The 21000-nt window shown below is 50.9% G+C and overlaps 1 protein-coding gene across 2 annotated transcripts in view; it reads right to left on the bottom strand.

Moving 5' to 3' along the window:
• Positions 1 to 2812: 2812 nt before the first annotated feature.
• NBL1 (NBL1, DAN family BMP antagonist) overlaps positions 2813 to 21000 on the bottom strand; it is a 62174-nt gene continuing 43986 nt past the window's right edge. For both annotated transcript variants that reach the window (XM_074975139.1, XM_074975138.1), the window contains exons 2-4: positions 6299 to 6493; positions 5010 to 5121; positions 2813 to 3085 (exon numbers count right to left, since the gene is read on the bottom strand). In XM_074975139.1, the coding sequence (XP_074831240.1) occupies positions 2828 to 3085; positions 5010 to 5121; positions 6299 to 6468 (540 nt within the window). In that variant the 5' untranslated portion in view covers positions 6469 to 6493 and the 3' untranslated portion in view covers positions 2813 to 2827. The remainder of the gene's footprint in view (positions 3086 to 5009; positions 5122 to 6298; positions 6494 to 21000) is intronic.

The following is a 21000-nucleotide window of genomic DNA, read 5'->3' as shown; positions in this document are numbered from 1 at the left end:
GTCCACACCGCGGCATCTTCACTGCCGTTCTGAGCCGGGCAAGCTCGATTAAAGCTAACACAGGTACGCCTACCCGAGTTGCAATCACACCTCCAATTGCAAGTGTAGACATACCCTCAGAGGAGGAACCCCGCTCCAAAAAGGATCAGTGCCCCCGAGTAGTTAAACCCTTAGGAACAGGAGTCATTTGAGACTATCCCAGTCATTTTAACCCGAACCTACCGGATTCCGCCTTTTGTAAACCTGGAAGAAGAATTTCAGACATGCCCTCCTCCAGCTAAGAGGCCCCGAAACTTTTCTTGACTTCATGGATATTCTCTTTGGACCAAGGGTTCCACCTAGTGGTGAACGAGTTGTAACCACTCAGGTTTCTGTGAAGAGATGGTCCCTGCGCTTGTTACTCCAGAGGATGCTATTGGACATCAAATATACCAGCTGTGCCAGTGACTTTTCCTGCTCTCCCCAGTCGCAGGGACGCAGCTTGTTGGCTGTTTCCATTCCTGGTCAGCAGCACTGGTTCACTGTGTAATGGTGGCTTTAAGGGGCAGAAGTTAATAAACTGAGCAATTATTTTTAAAACGTTCCCCTGAATAGGTTAAGTGCAGCAGAAATTCAGAGATGTCCCAGGTCCTCCAGTACCAGCTTCCATTCTGCCCTAGCTTTGCTCTGAATAAACCCAGTTCAGGCCCAGCATAAGCAGACACCCCACTTCTTGGGCAACAGTAGGGTTGCATTCAGCTCCGTTGCCAAAGAACCAAGAAACGATGAGGCGTGGAAGTTAAAACTAATTTATTTAAGAAAAAAATCCCGTCAAAAGGAAAAATATATTGATTACAAGCTCTGGAAGCTTTTGTCAGAACAGCAACGAAAAGAGATCAGCTTTATACAACAGAGCGAAGGTGGCTAGCAAGACAGGCAGGGCTGGCCCCCAGGTCCCCAACCAAACGTCTTCCCGATCCCCGGCAGTGTGAAGGTGAGATAAAGAGCAATTCCCAGCTAAGTTCCATTCCCGTCAAGGAGATCAACTCACCCCCTCCCTCCACTGTCTGTTAAAGTGCTGCAGAGAAGCCAAGGCGGGAAGGGGACATTGGAAAAGAGTCTATGGCACGTACCCCAGCTGTGCCCAGACTCCCTGGTATAGGGATGCCACCCAATCTGTCGCTGGCTCAACCAAGCTCCATACTGAGCGAGGATCCCCAGTGCTCACTGTGCACCTTGGCTCCCTCCCATCAGCGAGAGCAAGGTGCACACGAGCTCTACAGGCAGGCGAGCCAGAAGGGCCCCTCTCTCAGGTGCCAGGCAGAGCAGAGAGAGACCCCTCCATGCCCAACAGCTCCTTACAAAACCATTGGGAACAGACACAAATATGGCAGGAGGTTTGGCTGCGCGGTGAGGTGGGGAGAGGAAGGAAGGTTTCTGGGTCCACTTGTAAAACATTAGGCCTCGAGCCCCAATTCTGGCTGGCCCCTGGGAAGGGAGCAACCAGCACCTCAGGCTAGCAAGCATCCAGCTCCGACTCTGAGTGGCTGAATATCTCCCAGTCACTGACCCTTCCCAAGTTGTGGAGATGCCAGGGCTGCCTGGATTCTCCTCTCCCCTAAGCAATATTGGCCTCCCCCAGGTCCCCTGACACTCCCCAGCAGGCCCTGCCTTCCCCCACGGGAGCTCTTCCTTCTCAGCTGGGTGCACACCAGGTTTGCAGTGGACTCAGACTAGGCAGCAAGCAAGGAGAGTCCCTCTTGCCCCTTGCTCTGCTTCTCCTTGACCCACACCAGAGGACGAGGAATGGGAGGGAGCGCCAGGGTCCATCAATAAACCCAGGGACATGAGCAAGTGGAAACACACTGTTTTCTGGAGCAAGACCAATAAGATCCAAAGAATACAGAGCATGGGAGTGCTGGAGAAATACAGAGTCCCTAGACCTCCCCCCCACTCCCTTCCACCAGCCCTCCTGGCCCCTGATAGGCCATCATGTCATTCCTGTCCCAGGCCCCAGCATGCATGTGCATCTCCTCCCACCCTCAAAGCCCAGCATGCCCAGCACACACCATCTCCGTCCCGCAGATAACCAGCACTGGGGATAAAACCCTTCTTAGGCGCCCCCATTTCCCTCCTGGAGTCACATTCGGGGCAAAGCAAGAACCAAGACTTGCCTGAACCCAGAGCTGGGTGCAGTTTCAATCAGCGAATTCCTCTGGGTATGGAGAAAGAAAGATCTTCTTATCCCCTAGCCAAGGCCTCAGTGTTGAAGTCTCCCTACACCACCCACCCCTGAGGGACAACAGAGAGGCAGGGCACCCCTGCCCTACACCCCCAGGGGGCTGGAGGGATACCCCACTCCCAGGAGGCTGTGGGAAACAGCTCACCCTCGCAGACATCCCAGGAAAGCAGCAGGAGGTGGAGCAAAGAGAGGCTGGTCCCCCAGCAAGAGTCCATTAAAACTACGGAGGTAAAGGAAGAGAAAGCATAAGAGGCTCCAAAGCCCGGTTCCAAACCCTGCAGAGCCAGCCTGTGCCAACCTCAGCCCCTGAGGGGTCCCGTCCTGCCCCTCCCAGCTGCTGCCCCTAACCTCCCGCCCCCTCACAATATATTATCACTATGATGTGCAAGTAGGTTTGCTCAGATCCCCCCCACGCTCCCATCCCCACGTCTCAGCCCCAGCCCCGTCTGCACCTCGGACGTTCTTGCCCACCCCACAGCGCCGCTAAGAGCAAAGCATGATGGGTAGTTAGTAGACAGGTAAGACACCCCGCAGCCCCACCCCCTCCCCCGTGCACCACCCCCCGTCCGCACTGCAGGCTGGAAGGACAGTCCTGGAGGGAGTGGGTCACTCCTCGCCGCCCCGCCCCTCCTCGCTGTGGTGGTTGGAGACGGGAGCCTCTTCCGCCTCCTGCTGGTGGTGCGCGTAGTGATGGGGGCTGGGGCCCTCGGCGGGCAGGTTCTCCTCTGCGTTCAGGTAGACTTTGAACAGCGCCCCCTCGTGGCTCGGCTCCTTCCCGCAGGCCTGGCAGCTACAGTGGAGGATCTTCTCCACCAGCTTGTCGACTCTGGGGATCTCGGCGTTGCCCGGGCACTCCAGCGTCACCTGGACCAGAGGAAGAGGAGGGGAGTGAGCGGGAAACGGTCCCCCTCCCCTCCAACACATACCCCCAGCCCACTGCAGGGCTGGGCGGGGCACGCAGCTCGGAGCCCACTCTGCCCCAGTCCGGCTGGAAGCTCTTATGGGCAGGGTCCGTCATTTCCTAGGAGTCTGCCAAACCCACTGGTCAGCGTCCCATGTTCAGAGGATGCACGTCTGTTACAGCTCAGCGAGCCTCAAGCTGCGGAGCTGCAGTTTCCAACCTTTTGACACCTAAGATCACTTTTTGAACCGAAGGGCAACTCGGGATCTAACCCGCCCCTTCCCCAAAGCCCTGCCCTGCTCACTCCATCCCCCCCCCCCATCTCTCGCTCTTCCCCGCCCTCACTCACTTTCACCGGGCTGGGGCAGGGGGTTGGAGTTCGGGATGTGGTGAGGGGTGCAAGCTCTAGGAGGGAGTCAGGATGCAGGTGGGGGCTCCGGGCTAGGGCAGGGGGTTGGGGTGGACAGGGGGTTCAGGGTGCTGGCTCTGGGAGGGGGTTCAGGGTGGGGCTTGGGGTGCAGAAGGGGGTATGGGGTGCTGGCTCTGGGAGGGGGCTCAGGGTGGGGCTTGGGGTGCAGGAGGGGGTATGGGGTGCTGGCTCTGGGAGGAGGCTCAGGGTGGGGCTTGGGGTGCAGCCTCCCGCTGGGCAGCACTTACGTCCTGTGGCTCCCTGTCGTTGGTGGGTGCAGGAGGCTAAGGCAGGCTCCCTGCCTACCCCGGCCCCACACCACTCCTGCACCCCTTCAGCCCCGGGATAGGGAGGAGGGGGGAATGAGGCTCCATGCGCTGCCCCTCTCTGAAAGCACCGCCCCTGCAGCTCTCCTGGCCAATGGGAGCTGTGGGGGCGGTACTTGCAGGCAGGAGCAGTGCACAGAGGGAGACCACTGCCCCCACCCCCCAGCCTGCGAGGCTGAAATGGCTGCTTCCAGAACCGGTGTGGGGCCAGGGTAGGCAGGGAGTCTGCCTTAGCAGCAGCCACATTGTGCTGCCACCGGGGATCATGATCAACTGGTTGGTGACCACTACTGTAGAGACTCTCAGCTCTGGAGGCCCCGGTTCAATCCCTGATGTTGGCCAAGGGGGAGGAATTGCATTTGTACAGCACCTGGCACAGCGAGTCCCCAGCCAGGCACCACTGCAATAGAAATATCAAATAATAAGAAACTTGGCCGGCCCTTGCAAATGCCCCCATTAGCTGGGCATCCAGAATCAGAGGTGGCTTTGGAAAGTTTTGCCCTAAGTCACCTGCCCCAAAGGCGCCCAGCGAGTCAACAGCAGAGCTCAGAATAGACCCTAGTTCTCCTGACTCCTAGGACCAGCTGGCTTTAGAGCCCCACATATGCATTTAGTGATTCACATAGCACCGGGGGCATCCCTGAACCAGCACCAAAGGCAGGGTCCCAGGCTCACTCGGATTAATGGGGCGACACCTGGGGCGTGCGAGGGCACAGAGACGTTGCTGGCGAGGAGATTGGTGGGTGATTGGCAGATGAGATGTGGGAGACTGTTTCAGGCATGGAAGAAGGCACAAAGCCACGAGTGGGAGACGGAGACAAAGGGAGGGATCAGAAGAGAGGGCATGTGGGCGTGACAGCAGAAATGAATAATGCATGGAGTCACGGGATGGAGGGATGGCTCAGCAAGCGTTTATGTATTTATTATTCATAACAATAGACTTGCCTGGACTAGCACTTTCCATCTAAGGATCACAGGGCACTTGAGAGACGCCAACAAATCACCCCATGCCCATGGCACCGGTGGGGAAACTGAGGCACAGAGCAGGCAGGACTAAAATCCGGATCTCTCAATTCCCGGGCCTGCACCCGAACGGCAAAGCCAGCCATCCCCAGGTACTAAGAGGGCCTTAGAACAGGAGGGGTTACTCACGATTTCCCACATGGACTGCGCGGGCATGCAGGAGTCACAGTGCACCAGGGACTCCGTAGACTGAGGGAAGGTGTTGGGGACGCTGTAGCTGAAGCACTGTCCCAAGCAGGCCCTGTGAAGAAAAGGCAGGAGTAAAGCCCATGTAGCAGAGCATTAGATGGGACTGGGAGCTTGATGCAAACCAGGCACGAGACGCTCCCTGCCTAGGGCTCTGGTAGCAGGCGGTGCTTGCCGGAGGCGAGGGAGGTAGCAAGATCATGGTCTTCTACCGGGACAGGCTGGAGATAGGTGGCTAGAGAGCTGTCACAATGGGGAAAGAGCCAGGGCTTCTCTCTGCAGCCACTCAGCCCCACAACCAGAGCAGCTCCAGCTGCCTCATGCAGTGATGAAGCAGGTAGCGTCTCAATGCAGCACCCTTCTCCTCCTCCCCACAAAAAGCTCCCCGTATGCCCTACAGAGAGCCAGCATCCGATGGGCCAGAGAAGCAGAGGTAGGACTGAAGGACTTGGATGGAAGTGGTGGGGAGAGGAAGGAGGAGTCCTTGCCTTGGCTTTCCTATGCTGGGACACATACGGCCTGCATGTGTGACCCCTGGGCTCAAGGAGTGACTCAAAGCGTGACCCAGCTGAACAAGATAAAGCTGCATTGCCATAAACACTGTGCACACCCCACAGCCACTTGGGATGTCGAGGGGGAGAACTCAGATTCTCATGCATCAAGAGCCCAGCTTGCCACTTGGGAAAAACCAAGTGCACTACAGGGCCTATGACACAGCTGAGCAGTTCCGAATCCATCCAGTAGAGGGCAGTGGTGTGCACACAAAAGCCAGTTCGTTACGGTATCCTGCTGTCAGTGACCAGAGCAGGACCCAGGAGCTGTGGCATTGTTCCTGGACTCTTCCAGGAGAGGACATCACCAGGGTCACTGCAGCTTGAAGTAACTTGCAAGAGAGTCAGTCACACTGCGCTTTAAGTCTTTTAAGGGGGAAATGAGGGCTTGAGTGCACATTTCTGTCAGTGTCTCCCTCTGACTCCAGCTTGGAGAGTGGTAACAACCTGTTCTAGGAACCTCCTCCTAGTTCTGGCTCTGCCACCCAACCACCCAACTCCCTACTACAGCCCCGTGTTGCTAAATCCAGATGGTGCCAACTAGGGCTCTGATCCTGAAATTGACTCAACATCTTCTCCCTTAGCAGGGAGTCTGCATCAGGCAAAGTAACCTGAATAGTAAAGGAAACAAGTTGCATCTTGAGAAGCCCTGGGCTGCATTTCAGCCTGCTCCCCCCGTACCTGTTCTGGATGGACTTCGACTCACAGCCGCTGTGCCCCACGATCTGGGTGATGTTCTTTGCCTCACACCACGCGCTCTTGTCTGGGAAAAGGGCCAGTTTGTTAATGGGAGGTGGCGCAGCCAGGATCACAGCTGGGAAGAGGGCAGCCACCAGGAACCGTAACATCATGGCCAGCTCCACCGAAATCCTAGAACTAGAATCCAAAGAGCAAAGCTTGAGCAGGTGAGAAAGCGAGCCCCATCCCCTCCCTCAAATCTCAAAGCACCCTAGGATCCTTCCTGCACTAAGCCCCACAAACCCCCTGGGAGGAAGGAGCGAGGTAATACCCGTTTGCCTAGGTTCCTGTGGGCCCTGCCTCAGACTAGGGACCAGACAGTGAGCACTCGCCCATCCCACCCAGATGTGCCCTATAAATCAGGCCCTATATGATGCTGTAAGTGCTGGAGTCTGGTCCATCCTTCCTCTGCAGTACTGGCCTCTCTGCGAGCCAGGCATTTATCCATCACAAGCCAGGTTAGAGGGACGGGAGCGAACGGCAGGGCAGATGCTGGGGGTTGCTCCTGATGGGAGGAGACCTGGGTGAATCATTCCCTTGGGCTTTATGGGGGACCAAACCCAGGTGCCGCAATGTGTGGTGGAGGATAGGATGGATCACAGCAATGGAAGCCGAGCACCACTCCCATCACCTACTGTCCTGAAAAGGCACTCGCCCCGCTCCAGCGCGGTCTGCTCCACAGATAGACCTGCTAGCGGAGAGGCCAAACCCCCTCCAACAATCTCTCCCTCCCCCTGGCACCTGGTGCATCCTCACCGAGGGGCATGTGGTACCTGGCACAGCCCTAGCGTCGTCCTGCTATGGAGACTGCAGCAGAGCCCGGCGCCCAGGGGGTTGGTGACGGCGCCCCCATGGCCACGGAAACAGTATAAAGTGTCATGTGTATGCCTCAGTATGACAACGGATCATTTCTCGAGCATGGCAGATAAGGCCCAGGGCTGCTCTGCCCTGAGGAACTTACAAGCCACACAGAAAATAGCAACAAGGGACCGAGATTTGCCCCTTTATTTCCTGTTTCCTTGCTCCTGCATCCGCCCCCACCTTCCCCTTCCCCGAGCTTTTAATGCTCTCCATCATTATTCTCCTGCTGTGGGCACAGGGACTCGTTACGCATGAGCAGGTCCCACACTGCGCAGTGTGGACCTGGGTGGCACAGAACGGGTTGGGATGACAGGATGCCCCTTCTCTCAGCAGCTGGCAGTCTGGGAGGAGGCCAGAAACACCTTGGTAGACCCTGGCGAGCTGAGTAGGGAAAGCAGAGATTCAACCATCTCCTAGGGAAGATGGGGGTTTGTATCTAGTGCATCACCTCTCTGGCTGCATACACGCTCCACACATTGCCATGAGAACTGGCCGAGCAACCAGTGCCAGCAGGCATGGCCCCTCACGCAGTGGAGAGATCTGAGCACTTGCAGACCTGGCCCCGTTTGCACACCAGAGCTCGCTGGCACCCCTAACCAGCTGGAGCAGAAATGGGTGCAGGAGGGAGCTCAACACATCAGAGCTAAGACATCCTGCAGGAACAGAACCTCCCACCAAGTTTCTCCTGGGGGACTGGGGGAAGGGACTGAGGTCAGTTATCACCTGAACCCTGCACTGAAGGCGTTGGGCCAAACCACACCTTTCTGGAAGGGCTTGAATTCACAGTCACCGGTCCCTGGTTACATGTGTTACCTTGCACCACGCGCTTTTATCCAGAAAAAGAAGTCACTTACACCCCAGAGGGAGCACAGCCCACTGGTGAGAGCAAACATCTTAGAGTTAGGAGACCACAGATCTGTTCCCAGCTCTGCCACCAACATGCTGTGGGGTAACCAATTCACCGGGCGCTATGCCTCAGTTTACACACAGAGTAAAAGGGAGATAAGAACACCTCACCATAGTCTTTGGAGGGCTTATTCATTTGGGTTACAAAACTGCCTTGAAATCCAGGTGGAAGGAACCAGAGGAAAGCCCAGTAGGTACAGATGGGCCTGAACCATCAAGTCGAGATCCGAATGGGCCCAAAGCTTTCAGGGCTGAGTCCCTCTCTTGGCAGCAGTGACAGCAGCAGAGCTGGGGAGATGAGCATCTCTCCTGTAAACCACCGAGCAGGGCGCCCCTGTGCCCCGAGAACCCTTCGCTTTTGGGTTGAGAAAGGGACCTGCAGGAGAGGCCTATTCCATTGCCTCATCCCACCATAACCCTCTGCCCGTTTAATCGCAGACCGACTCAGGGCCAGCAGCTGATGCCTACCTGTGCCAGCAGCGATCTTAATCCTTCCATCGCTGCTCACAATGTGCCCGAATAATAATAAGAAAAAGCATCACAGTAAGAGGTTGAGCTGCTCTCTGGGGCTTGGTCTAGAGTCTAAGCACTTGCATTACAAACCTCCCTCCCACCCCAGCCTTCTTCCTAGTTAATATTCATGACAACATCCCTTCGCCGCTCTCTGTGGTCTCCAGCTGCTGGGCAATATTAAATTATCCCGTGACTGTTTCACTCCCCTCCCTCTGGGGCTAGTCAGGCCACTTCTCTGACCCCTCCTGCAGCTCTCAGTTGGGGTAAGTGTGCAGTGCATCATTCTGTGTGTTTTATATTCAGGGCCAACGAGGAAATCACCCATGGTCATTCGTTGCCAGGGAGCAGAGGGCTCAGAAGTTAGAAGTGAAGAAACCGCTCTGACTTCTGGTGCTAAAAGCAGCCCTGCAGGAGGTTGGCAGCACCTAAGAAGCAGGCCAGAGCTTAGTGTAACTGTCCTTCAGAGCTGCGAATGCTTCTTATTACGGCCTAGGGCCACATACACCGACAGCACAGGCCTCTGATAGCTGCAGCATCAGGACCAGGAATTCATCCTCTTTAGATCAGAAATCACAGTGAATTAGTGAATCGGGAGAATCGGGTTTCCTTGCATGCAGGCTAAGAAACTCCAGGCGTTTCCATTCCCAGAGGTTCTTCCCAGTTGCCCCATCAGGGGAGCAGAGTTTGTCTCCTCCCCACTCCAGAGGGGTTGAAAGTTGTAAAATGTGTATTTAGACTGGAGAGGTGCGGGGAGAGAGAACTGTCCCCAGTTCCTGCTACCTCCATTAAAAGACAAACCACAGTCACCGTTAACAAACCCTCTTTCCATGGCTTCTTCCATTAGCTCAGAAACAAGATGCAACCAGTTTACTCGACGGAAAGAACTAAAGGCACAAGCTAGGGACTCCGAAATCACACTCTTGAACCTCCTCCATATAAGCTCCAGGTTTCCTTAGCAATCAGAGAACTAGAGAGCTTCATTTCCAGACGTCTCCAGCAGGTGTCACTGCAGGGCAACACCAGGTAGTGGGGTCAGGAAACCTCAGGCTGCATGCAAGGAAGCCAGGGAAATGCCCAATCTATATAATTTGCTTTTATGGACCCATTCAAATTTAGTGACGAGTGGGGTGAGGTTTTCGATTTGCATTAACCACAAGGACTGGGACTCAGTCTGTGGATTGGAGAATTTCTTGAGAGTGGAGGTATAAAATTACCCTGCTACACTGATCAGCGTCAAATATTACTTGCCACCAGACATATGTTTCCTTCTAGGCCAGAAACACAGAATATATGGAGAGAGAGGCCTGGATCAAAGTGCCAGCTATTAATACCCCGATCACTGGTGAAAAGCAGGCTCCATGGAAATAAGAGATTTTTTTTCCTTCTTTGGATGGAGTTGTGGCTGGAGTCAGACATTTGGACTACTTAAAATACTAGTTAAAAGCATTTGATTTGTTATTTCCGTCTATTTATTTATCCAGTGCCTGATCCAAAACCCACATAGAAGCCAATGGAAAGAATCCCACTGATTTACATGGATCCAACCCTAAAAGGTTTGCTGGAAGCATATTTGCTGGAAACACACAAAAAATTACAGCCCTGTGTCAGAGGAGGCTCTGGATAAGAGAGTCCCAACCCTCTGTCCCTCCTCTTGTCATTCAGATAATCTGTATGCAACTCTGCAGGGTGAAATGTACCAGATTAGAGAGTCCCCAGATGTTTTCTGTAAAATACAATAGTCTTATTTAGCAGCTCCTGTGACTCACGGATTCATACATTCATACACTTCATGCATCCAATGAAGTGAGCTGTAGCTCACGAAAGCTTATGCTCAAATAAATTTGTTAGTCTCTAAGGTGCCACAAGTACTCCTTTTCTTTTTGCGAATACAGACTAACACGGCTGCTACTCTGAAACCATACATTTTAAGGGACCCTTAGATCATCTGATCTGGCCTCCTGTATAACATAAGCCATAGGCTTTCACCCAGTTACTGCTGCACTGAGCCCAATAACTTGACTCAAGTTTATCTCCCAGAAAGGCACCCAGTCTTGATCCAAAGACATCAAGCAGTGGGCAGTCTGAATGCTGTCATCTCTCAGCTCCTCTGAAGGGGTGCTCAGCACCTTGGGCAACCAGCCCTTAGGCTGCAATTTATGAAGAGTTTCATTTATTTACTAGCCATGATGTAAGAAAAAATCATCATTTTCTTATTGCGCTGATAAGTGATGCTTACAAAGCAGGCCTGTCTCTACAAGCCTCACTCACACCAGCAGCCTTCATCGACATGCATTATTCCAGAGTTGTCAATGGAGCTCCTCACGTGAGTAAGAGTTTGCAGGCTCCAGGTGAGCTGCGTCGGGGATCTAGCCTTCTCACAGCTTCCACTGAAATTTAAGAAGAGTTGAGTGGCTAAATCCCTTCGCCGGCTCAACCTCGGGTTCTACATTTCTCCCAAACTGAATCGTGGGGGGCCTGATCCTGCTCCCATTAAAGTCAATGGGAACTTTTCCAGCTCCTTGAAAGAGTGCACAATTAGGCCACAAATAATTGCTTTTAAAAAACAATGCGAATTGCACAGCAGCATCGTTAACCTTTAAGATATTTATCGGCTGGGGGGAGGAGTTCTACACAGGCTTACAGACCTGCCTGTGCAGATCTGATTGCAGAATCAGGGCTCGTGGAGACCCAAAGAGCAGCACGGAGTTCCCCGAGGGGGCGTTAATATTTCCTCTGGGGTTGGCATGGCACTTGTTTAGATATTCCAAAGAGAAAAGCGATTCCTTCTTTCCACAGAAGGCTTCTCAGGCTTCTCTGCGCCCAGAGGCCAGTCCCAGCCTGCCCTGCAGTGAGGCAGCGAGCTCTGTCAGCACTTGAGGCCTGGGGAAGGGCAGGGTTCCGTGAAATGATACTTCTGCTGTCCGTCATCACAGCTCCATCACCAGGGGTGCCCAGGATAATTCCACGGCACCTGGGCTCCGGCCTCACTCAGGGACCGTGTGAAAGACGAGCAGTACTCCTGCTGAGCCAGTGCACAGCCCCCCCAGCCCACACTCAGGGAAGCACTTTAGCATGTGTTGAAGTCCAGTCCTTCCCTGTACAGGGAGGGATGCATTCTCCACCCGGGGCCCCTAACAGCGCAGCAAACGGTCTCATTTGGAAAGGCCTACTCAGCCAGCAGGGGGGATTCTCTACAGGAGATTTCCTTGCCCAGATGAAGGGCCCAATTCTGCATGGTGCAAAGCACCCTCAGATCCCATTGATTCACTGACGAGAGCATCAAACCCTTAGCCCTTTAACGGGCCATGTTCACATGGTGTTTTAATTTGCTAGGCATGCAGTTGAGGCCCCCGTCCCAAGCTTCTAGGGAGCACTGGGGCTGACTCAAATGGGTAGGAAAATATCCTACTTGCGGGAGTTAGGGACTAGAGCTGGGGCTGAAAACCAGCCCAACATGTAATTGTGGCATGTCTGCATCTGGTATAGCTCAAGCCAGTCATGCGAACAGAGCTGCCACTAAACCCTCTCATCCGACGGCAGCCACGGGCTGAGAGACAAAAGCGCCGTGTTCCTTCTTACCCTGGGCCTGGAGGGGTGGAGAGGAAGGAAGATGAGGCACCGCGGCAGGTTAACAATCTTCTTATTAAATAAAGACATTGACCGCATTCCTCCGTGACAAGCTAAATTACACGTTCCAGCCCCTGAAGAAACAAGCGTGTTCCTAGCAGCGCTGACCCCCGGTCTGCCAGAGAGCGAGACGGCGCACACAGGGATTCTTTCTCCTCTCCACACAGGGCCACATTTTTTCCTCCGAGGCAAACCTTTTTCAAGCAGAAAGTTCAGCTCGGTTCCAGCAAAGCTCTCAGGGATTGTGAAGGTTCCCCCTCCTCCCTCACTTCAGGGCACCGCAATCTCCACTTCCCCCTTGGACCGTTCTCCGTCCTTTGCAGTCGCTACGGCAATGCAGACCCCCAAATCCAGCACATTTCTTCTCCTTTTGGGGCCAGACTCTGACCTCACTCATTCGGTTGCAAATGCGCGACTCCACCGAAATCCATAGGGGCAGGCCACTCCCTGCGGGATCAGATGTGAGCCCGTAATGGAGAAGAATGCCAAGGAGTGTCTTTCAAGCAGGAAAATGCTGTATTAAGCAATACATCTGGTATCCACTGTATTTCACCCCCAATCTACCAAACAGGCCGGAAGCCAGGGTCAGTTAACCTGGCACCGTGTGCTGAAATCAGATAAAACCACATTTACTCAATTACAACCCAACTCCCTAATCCTTTCCCAGAGAGTCACAGGGGAAAGAGCAATCCAACAAGCAGGCGTCTGATCCCAGCGCATCCTGGCCTAAAGAGTCCAGCAGCCACTCGGCACAATCGCAGCTGCGTTCTCATGATGAAAGGACCAAAAGCAGCTTTCGCTCCTGATTGTCCCATAACGACATTGCCACTTTTCGTCCAGCAGCCCAACCCCAACTGTCTGAACTGAGCACTTTGTAGGGCTCAAGAGACCCTTTGTGTGAGGCTAATTAGATCAATAAAACTTCCAGGGCCATTTCAATCAGCACAGAGTGAGAACGGCACCGATACAGAGACTAAAGAGGAGTACATCTGGGAAAGAACCAGGTGGCCAAAGGGAAGAATGGCACGACAGGTGAGTCATTGCTATTATTATCGCATAGACTCATGGGGAATTTGAGTCCCAGCTGTAATGCGGTCGCACATGTGGGGTGTTCCTACCTCCAAATTCCCGATCAGAATTTACAGGGGTTAGGGAGAGTGTATCTCTGACCCTCCAGCCCTTCCTGCGCACATGCGGCTGAACCGAGATCACTCACACTTTCCAGCTGACAAAGATAGGATCAAACCACCTCAGAGATGAAGCACCTTAAAGATCAGCCCAAAGGCAAGGAGAGCGGCAAAGTTATAACCAAACAAATCTGAATGGAGGTGGGAGCTAGAAATAGAGCAAACTTTTCTTGGAATTTTTGTCCATTAACTTTCTGCCCTCATGTTTGCTTCCCTTTTGTGTCTGACAATGGCGAGTGTTTGTTCACCGGTGTTTCCCTTCCCCACAAGAAAATACAGAAGGTGAATCTGAAGCTTGCACATTTGAATTCTCCATGGCAAACAGAGACCATTTCAGTGAAGACTCCTAAACATGCATTTAATATATTTTATGGAGAATGACTCTGAGGCAATAAAACACTAGCTGATTACAGATGGGTTGAGGGTGAGTGAGGGGGAAATTTTCAGAGGTGATTTTGGATGCCAAACTTGAGCCCAATTACCAGAGTTGCTGAGCACCCATCACTCCAGTTGAAGTCAGTGGGAAATGCGGGGACTTGGCATCTCTGAAAATCAGGCTCCAGGTGTCTCAAACTGGCATCCAAAACCAATGCACCTAAAGTCTACGGCCTTTTTTCAAAATGTTGGCTGGAGCACCTTTGTAAGACAAAGACATTTTACTAGATCTCAGTGAACAATGGTATTACAGCAGCTTTCACTGGAGGAGCTCATAAGTTACACTGGTTAGCCCAGTCTCACAATCCCCATGAAATTCATTATACAGATGGGGAAACTGAGGCAGAAAGCCATACGGTCAACGTTTTTGGAAGTGTGCATGAACTGCTGGGCACATGCAAATGTGGAGATCTGTGCACGTACACTCTTGCACTAACACTTTTAAGGCCTAACAGATATACCCAAAAGCTGGGCCAATGGCAGAACTGGAATTCCTGACTCCTGGTTTCCTGCTCTAGCCACTAACTCATCCCTACTATCCTAAATTCAGCATTTAACATTCACATGGGATGTGCAATATTCAACTGCTGGCAGTGAACCGGGGGCACCTCCTTCTGTATTTCAGGGATCACGTCGGGACTCAATTGCCCAAGTGCTCACCTTGGCATCTAAGAGCAGTTCTGAACGCTCAGGTTTGAAAACTGGCCTCTCAGTCAGTGGGTTAATGCAGTTTAGGTCCCATCTACAGACACATCCACATCAAGGGAGCATGTTACAGCACATTCGCCCTCTGAGCCAGCTGAAGCACGATCCCATTTTGCAGCATGCTGTAGATGGGACTCGGCATGCCTGCAGATGGGTGCTGAAGCCTTGGGCGTGCTCTGGAGAGCGGGTTGGGTACATGTGAGTCCACCAGGGCTAGACACTCGCATCACACCAGCATACCCAGAAAGCAAGAGCTGAATTACTCAGGCAAGTCTGCCTGGGTAAGACAATCTGGGAGGATCCTAGTCTGGTCTGGGCCCAAAACTCTGCATGGAGCTGAGAGAAGCAGGACCTGTCTTCTGCTCCCCAGGCTAGCGTGAGCTGCACACGCTGCAGAGACAAAGCCCTGGGCACAGGGAATGTTTCACATCCAAACCTCTCTGGCAGATATGGACACCATGTTATCCAGCTCCTCAGGGAGTCGCAGCCAGGTGGTGCCATAACAATGTGGGACCACCCCACCCACAGCTCCATGCTGCTCCTCTGACCTCCCTGGCAGCACCCTCAGGAGCCAGGCTGGCAACTTCCAAGCACCCTGCCCCTTTGCAGTATTCCCCTCGCTGAAGGGTTATGGGCATGGAGCCCAAACTAACTGTGCTTCAAGCACCAGTAACTTAAGCCCAGATACTCAGTGCCTCAGAGAGCATCTCCTCCCCTCCCATCCTAAATCCCTGAGATCCCTGCAGGGCCCTCAAGAAAGCAGGGGGGCAGTGCCAAGGAGGCAATTCTCCCCTCCCCCAGCAGCATCCCTTCCACCCATGGAAGCATATGAGACAACGAGGGCCCTAACATCAGCTGAGGGGTGACCAGTGGAATGACCGCCGAGGCTGCATTCCCACCTCCCAGCCTGCAGCTGTTCCAAGCCATCTGGAAATCAAACACTTGTGGAAAATGAAAAGATCTTGTAAGATTTTACCCTCTTTTTCCAAAGGGAATTTTACACCAAAATATCAGACAACCTAGCAGGTGGGCGGAGGTACCATTTGCAGAACAGTTTACAATAAAAATCTATTTATATCTGTTTATCTTATTCAGACTCTTGTGATTTTGCCAAATATATAAAAACAGGGACACAGACAAGTTGTGAATAAGGCCACACACGGACACGGACACACACATGGCATCCTGGGGTTCTGGGTGCCTAACCAACACCCGGGCTTTATAAACATTACTTAATGAAGACTCTGTCCATGGGGAGGTCCAATCATGCCAGGGGCTGAGTGCACTCAGTTCCCGCTGCCTTCAGTGAGCGTCAAGTCTGCTCCGCAGCTCAGAGCACCACAAAGGGCCCGATCCCATGGCTGGCAACAGCTTAAATGTATTCTTTAGCAAGCACATGTTAAAATATAAGGGGCCCGCTCCTGCAAACCCTTACTCACCCAAACATCTGCGTTCACATTGATTTGAATGGGATTATTCTCATGAGTCCTTTCAAAAGCATCAGACTCTTCACAAAACAGAACCAATCAGCCCAAGCCCTGAGCTGATTATCACCTAGTTATAGGAAGGACTTTCTAGCAAGGGCACTATTTTAAAAAAAATTCTGTTCTGTTCCCGCAATTGATTAGCCATTCCAGGTCACTGACCCACTATATTCTTCAGTCATTTTTATATATAGGAAAAGTTACCCACACTCTCCTCCTAGGGAGGGATCTTTCCAAGGAGCCCAGTACCAGATTTACAAGTGCTCAGAACCCAGCAGATTGCATTGAGTCCCCTTGTGACATTTATGGCCAGATTTGTGAAAGAGCTCCAAATCCAATACACTGAGCTGTTTGAAAATCTGATCACTTACTTCGGTACCTAAACAGAAGCAAACTTCTTTGAAAATCTAGCCCGTTAACAATTGGAAGAAACACATATATGCTTCAGAAAGCTCAAGAGTATCGCTCCTCTTAAATAAGGAACTTTATTCAGCAGAGCTTCTTGGTGATTACAGAGAGCTGGACTTTAAAAAATCCCAAGTCAAATAATATTCATTTACTTACCCAGACAAAGCAAGGGCAAGTTTCACACCATTCTGAGCAAACAACATTTTTAAATGAAAGCTGACAAAACTGAAAAGTTTTCTAATACTTTAAACAAAAATTAAAACCAGTGGAATTTACTTGAAAATTTTCATTTTTTAATTTAAAAGAATCTGCTTTTCACTAAAACGTAGTTAATTTTTTTCTTTTTGAACTCCGTTGCAGAAAAATGCAAACTGCAAAAGTTTTTAAGAGACCAATTCTTTCTGATCCCACACTTGTTTTTGCAAGCCCCCAATTAACTTGATAAATGTCACAATGAAATAGACAGGGGAGGGGGTTATACATGAAATGTCTTGAAATAACTCGTAGGGGTAGCAAGACAGACAAGTGCTTAACCCAGCACAGAAATCCAATTTGAGCTGGGAGCTTTGGTCTTGCTCTACTGAGCTGCGGAGGATTGGAAGGAAATGTAAAAAAAATATCTAACTTGAGGAAGGTCTATTTCTTTTAAAAAAAATGAACCCAAAAAAATAATCTTTGAAACAGGATGGGTGTTGTGTCGTTTCTCACTTTGGGGCTGGTTGGTTGCATCCTTTGGAACCCAGAAGAGTCTAAGTGTTATCCCTCTTCAAGTTTCCTTGACATATTCATTCCCACTCACATGAGCTTGGGAAGTTCATAGCAATAAAACAGATATGGAGGAAAATGGTGTATTCTAGGTAGAATTTGAAGAAAAAGCTCAGACTCACAATTTGGCCAGATTTTCAGAAGAGTTCAATACATTGAGTGGCTCTTTTGAAAACCTGGCCCCGCATTGCATCCGCTGAGCACTTGATAAACTAGCTTCATGCATCTGCAAAACCAGCTCCGAAGCCCACTGAAGTCATTGGAAAAACTTCCATTGACCTGGATAGGCTTTGGATCAGACTCCAATAGGCAGATGGTGGAAAAGGCACAAGTAACTGCTTACCAGAGTGTGAGGTGTGCCATATACAATTGGTGGTTAACACAAACCATTCATAATTCACCTTAATTTCTAATTTTCTTCAAACTAAATATGATCAAAGTCGGTAAATTGTATCAACCTGTGACAGAAAAATATTTTCTTTTCTCCCCTCCCATCTCTGAGATTTTTTCTTCTTCCGACACGTGTTCCATTAAGAGAGCTCGGTTGTCCTACCTAACTATTGTGGTAATCTTGCTACCACTGACTTCAGTGGAAGTGAGGAGAGACCCTGTGTTTGAAACATAGGAAATGTACTCGTTACTGCCTCAAACACCATGCTAGCAACAGCGGAGGTTGGGAGCCGGGTTTGGTAGCATCAGGGTGCACTAACGATGCGGGCAGGGATGCGTGAAATGCATGCTACAGAGCCTTTATAGAGGGGTTTAGTCTGTAGCATGGTGCAAAACCCTAAACCTCTTTATGTAGCTTTATAGGTTTCTGCACTGGGAAGCAACAGGCATTTTTAAACACAGCTGCTAGCATCGTTTCAGCTGTAGCGTGGCAAAGGCCTAGCTGACACATATAGACCCGAATCAGGGCTAACTTCCTCTTGTGTTTTTACCTTGACCAGAGAGACTCGTTTTCCCGAGGAACAATTCAAACCCTCACTGCTGCAAAGTGAAGAATGAAGCCGGCGCTACATTTTGAGGTTGGCTGGGATTGTCAAAGGAGCACAGGGGAATTAGATGCCCAAATCGCAAAGCACTTTGCAAAGGAGGGTAAGTATTATTATCCCCCATATTCCAGAGCTGCGACTCCACTGACCACTCCAAGCAAATTCCTTTCCTCCTGAATCCTTAATCCAGGGCTTGCTCACTAACAATACATCAATTACCCTATTGTGTCTCCACAAAGCACCTGGCTCAGCAGGAAGCTCACAGAGTTGCACCCTGTGGAAGCATTTCTCATCAGGCCGTCCCTACTGAAGTTACAGCCCCCTCTCGTCTGTGCCACGCTGACAGCCGCTTTCAAGAGAGTTGGGAGTACAATCCAAACCACCTTCAGGAATGCTCTTGAAATTAATTTGCTTTCACGCTAGAGCTTGATTTGTAACGGGACATCAGAGACATCCATCTAGCAATAACAGTTTGGATTTTCACTCCTCACACAGCCCAGTTCTACTCTCGCTTACAACCTCAGAAATCTGGAGCGAGTTACTTCAGATTTGCACTGGTGTAACTGAGACTGGAATCTGGCACAGCGTATTCATGCTCAAAACAAGCACAACTGGAATTCGATCACACCCATTTTTTAAAATAAATAACTGCACTGGGATTTTTTTTTTTTAATTGAAAATAGACACAGTTGAAAGCCATTTTCAAGCCAGAGACAGACGTCGTCTCTGATGCAGAGTACAGATGCCTTTAGCTGGGTCAGTCATTTATTACAGAACTTATATAAAGGACTGATTCAACTAGACTCTGAACACCTGGTGCTCACTCATGGTGGGTTCTCTCAGGATCAGCTCTGAGCTGCAGGGAGGAGGAGAAGGGCTTGACAGAGGAAGGAATTTGGGGCTAAAGGTCTGGACCTTTCAAAGAAGCCTCCGGATCATTCATCCCTTCCCAACAACCAGGGCAATATCCTGACTCCACCAAAGTGAACAGCAAAACTCCCATTGACTTCAGTGGGGTCAAGATTTCACCCTCTGACTTTGTTTACTTGCCTTTTCAGCTGTGGGAAATGCCAGTGGGCACTGAAACAGCAGCATTAGCGTTAGGTACAATGATTTGGTATTCATTGTAATATCACCGGTACTGATTATAAAAAACCCTCGGCATTAGTATCAAGGCCTGGGGATTTCTGTAGGGTTCCCAGAGTCACTTAGCAGCCCCAGCATCTCAGCTCAAGCAGCATTTTCAAGCATTACCAAAAAGGCCTTGGAGCCTGACCCCAGAGCTGTGACTCGGGCAAAACTCTCCCCACCTCCCTATCTGCCAGATTGGGCCTGTTGACTTCAGTGAGATCAGGAGCAAACCAAAACATAAACCGTTTCCAAGCTGAGCAAGTCGTCTTACTGTCACAGCCATTGGAGTGGGAGGTTTCTCCTCGCACGTGATGAGAAGACTAAAGACGCACGTTAGAACGCACCCCAATCAAGGGCCCAATTCCGCAGTCTTTCCCAAGGCCAAATTCCAAATGACTTCAAGGGGAATTTTGCTCCAGCAAGATCAGGCCCATGATCTGCAGCTGGTGTAAATCAGTGGAGCTCTTTTGAAATCAATGGAGCTGATTTACACCACCAGAGGGTCTGTCCCAGACTAAATTCTAACACTAAAAGCCAATCTCCGCTTAGCTGGAAAGGTAGAGAAACAAAAGTCTGAGGAAGATGGCAAACAGCAATTAGCAGCAGTGCTAATGGAAAGCCCAGAAGGACTAGCTCCTAGTCCCAGCTGCTGTGTGTAAATCCCACTAGACTCAACCCCCAGAAGAATAACTATCCTATATTCACTTGTTAGGTTAAGAGCCCAATCCTGCAGTGACTTCACTGGGAACTGGGAGTACTCAGAACCTCATGGGAGGTGCTCAACACCTTGCAGAATTGGACTCCTGGACCTTGGGGTTGAGAGACTTTAGGGGCCTGATGCTGCCCACACTGAAATCACTGGAAGTTCTGTAAACTGACTTCAAAAGGAGCAGGAACAGGGCCTAGTAATATGCAAGTTTCAGGGTCTGATTTAAAAGGATTATGGTTCTGGGCCCAATCCTGCATTCCTTGTGCTCCCAAAACTTTCATCGACTTCAGTAGGGGCTTTGGTTGCACACGGGATACAGAATTGGGCCCTCAAGAAGCATAACTAACCCACCCGAGCCCCCCGCATCACCACAAATGACCAAACTGGAATCCACGACACAGGGTGAAGCCCCAATCCTTGCCCTTCCTTGGGGGTATTTGCAAACATGAGAGTCTCTACATTTAAGCTGAATTCCATTTCCTGGCCTGAAGTTTTAAGATTTGGGGCAAACCTCTCATCCAGATGGGAAACTGCATTGCAAAAAGGTTAGATTGCACGCAATTTATTTTGAGTTGGTCGGAAAATTCCGTATAATACATAGCTCTTTGTCTAAATATACAGGGTGAAATGCTGGCCACAGTGAAGTTTGTGGGAGCTTTGCAATTGACTTCAATGGGGCCAAGATTTCACGCATGGCATCTATATTGTAAAGATATCCTGCATGTGTAATGTTTTCACATGAAATAATTCCACTGAAGTCGATGAGAGTACTCATATAAGCAAAATTTACACATATGAAAATGCATGTACAGGATCAGGATCTATATGTATGTAAGAGGATGATATTATGGTAAGATAAATGCTAACAAACATGTTAAAGTGTAAGGAGTTGTCTAGGTCAACTTTTATGAGACATGAA

The sequence above is a fragment of the Natator depressus genome, chromosome 18, assembly GCF_965152275.1.
Source record: "Natator depressus isolate rNatDep1 chromosome 18, rNatDep2.hap1, whole genome shotgun sequence".
Lineage (NCBI taxonomy): Eukaryota > Metazoa > Chordata > Testudines > Cheloniidae > Natator > Natator depressus.
The sequence above is the reverse complement of the archived record's forward strand: the minus strand, read 5'-3'. Positions and strand labels throughout refer to the sequence as shown.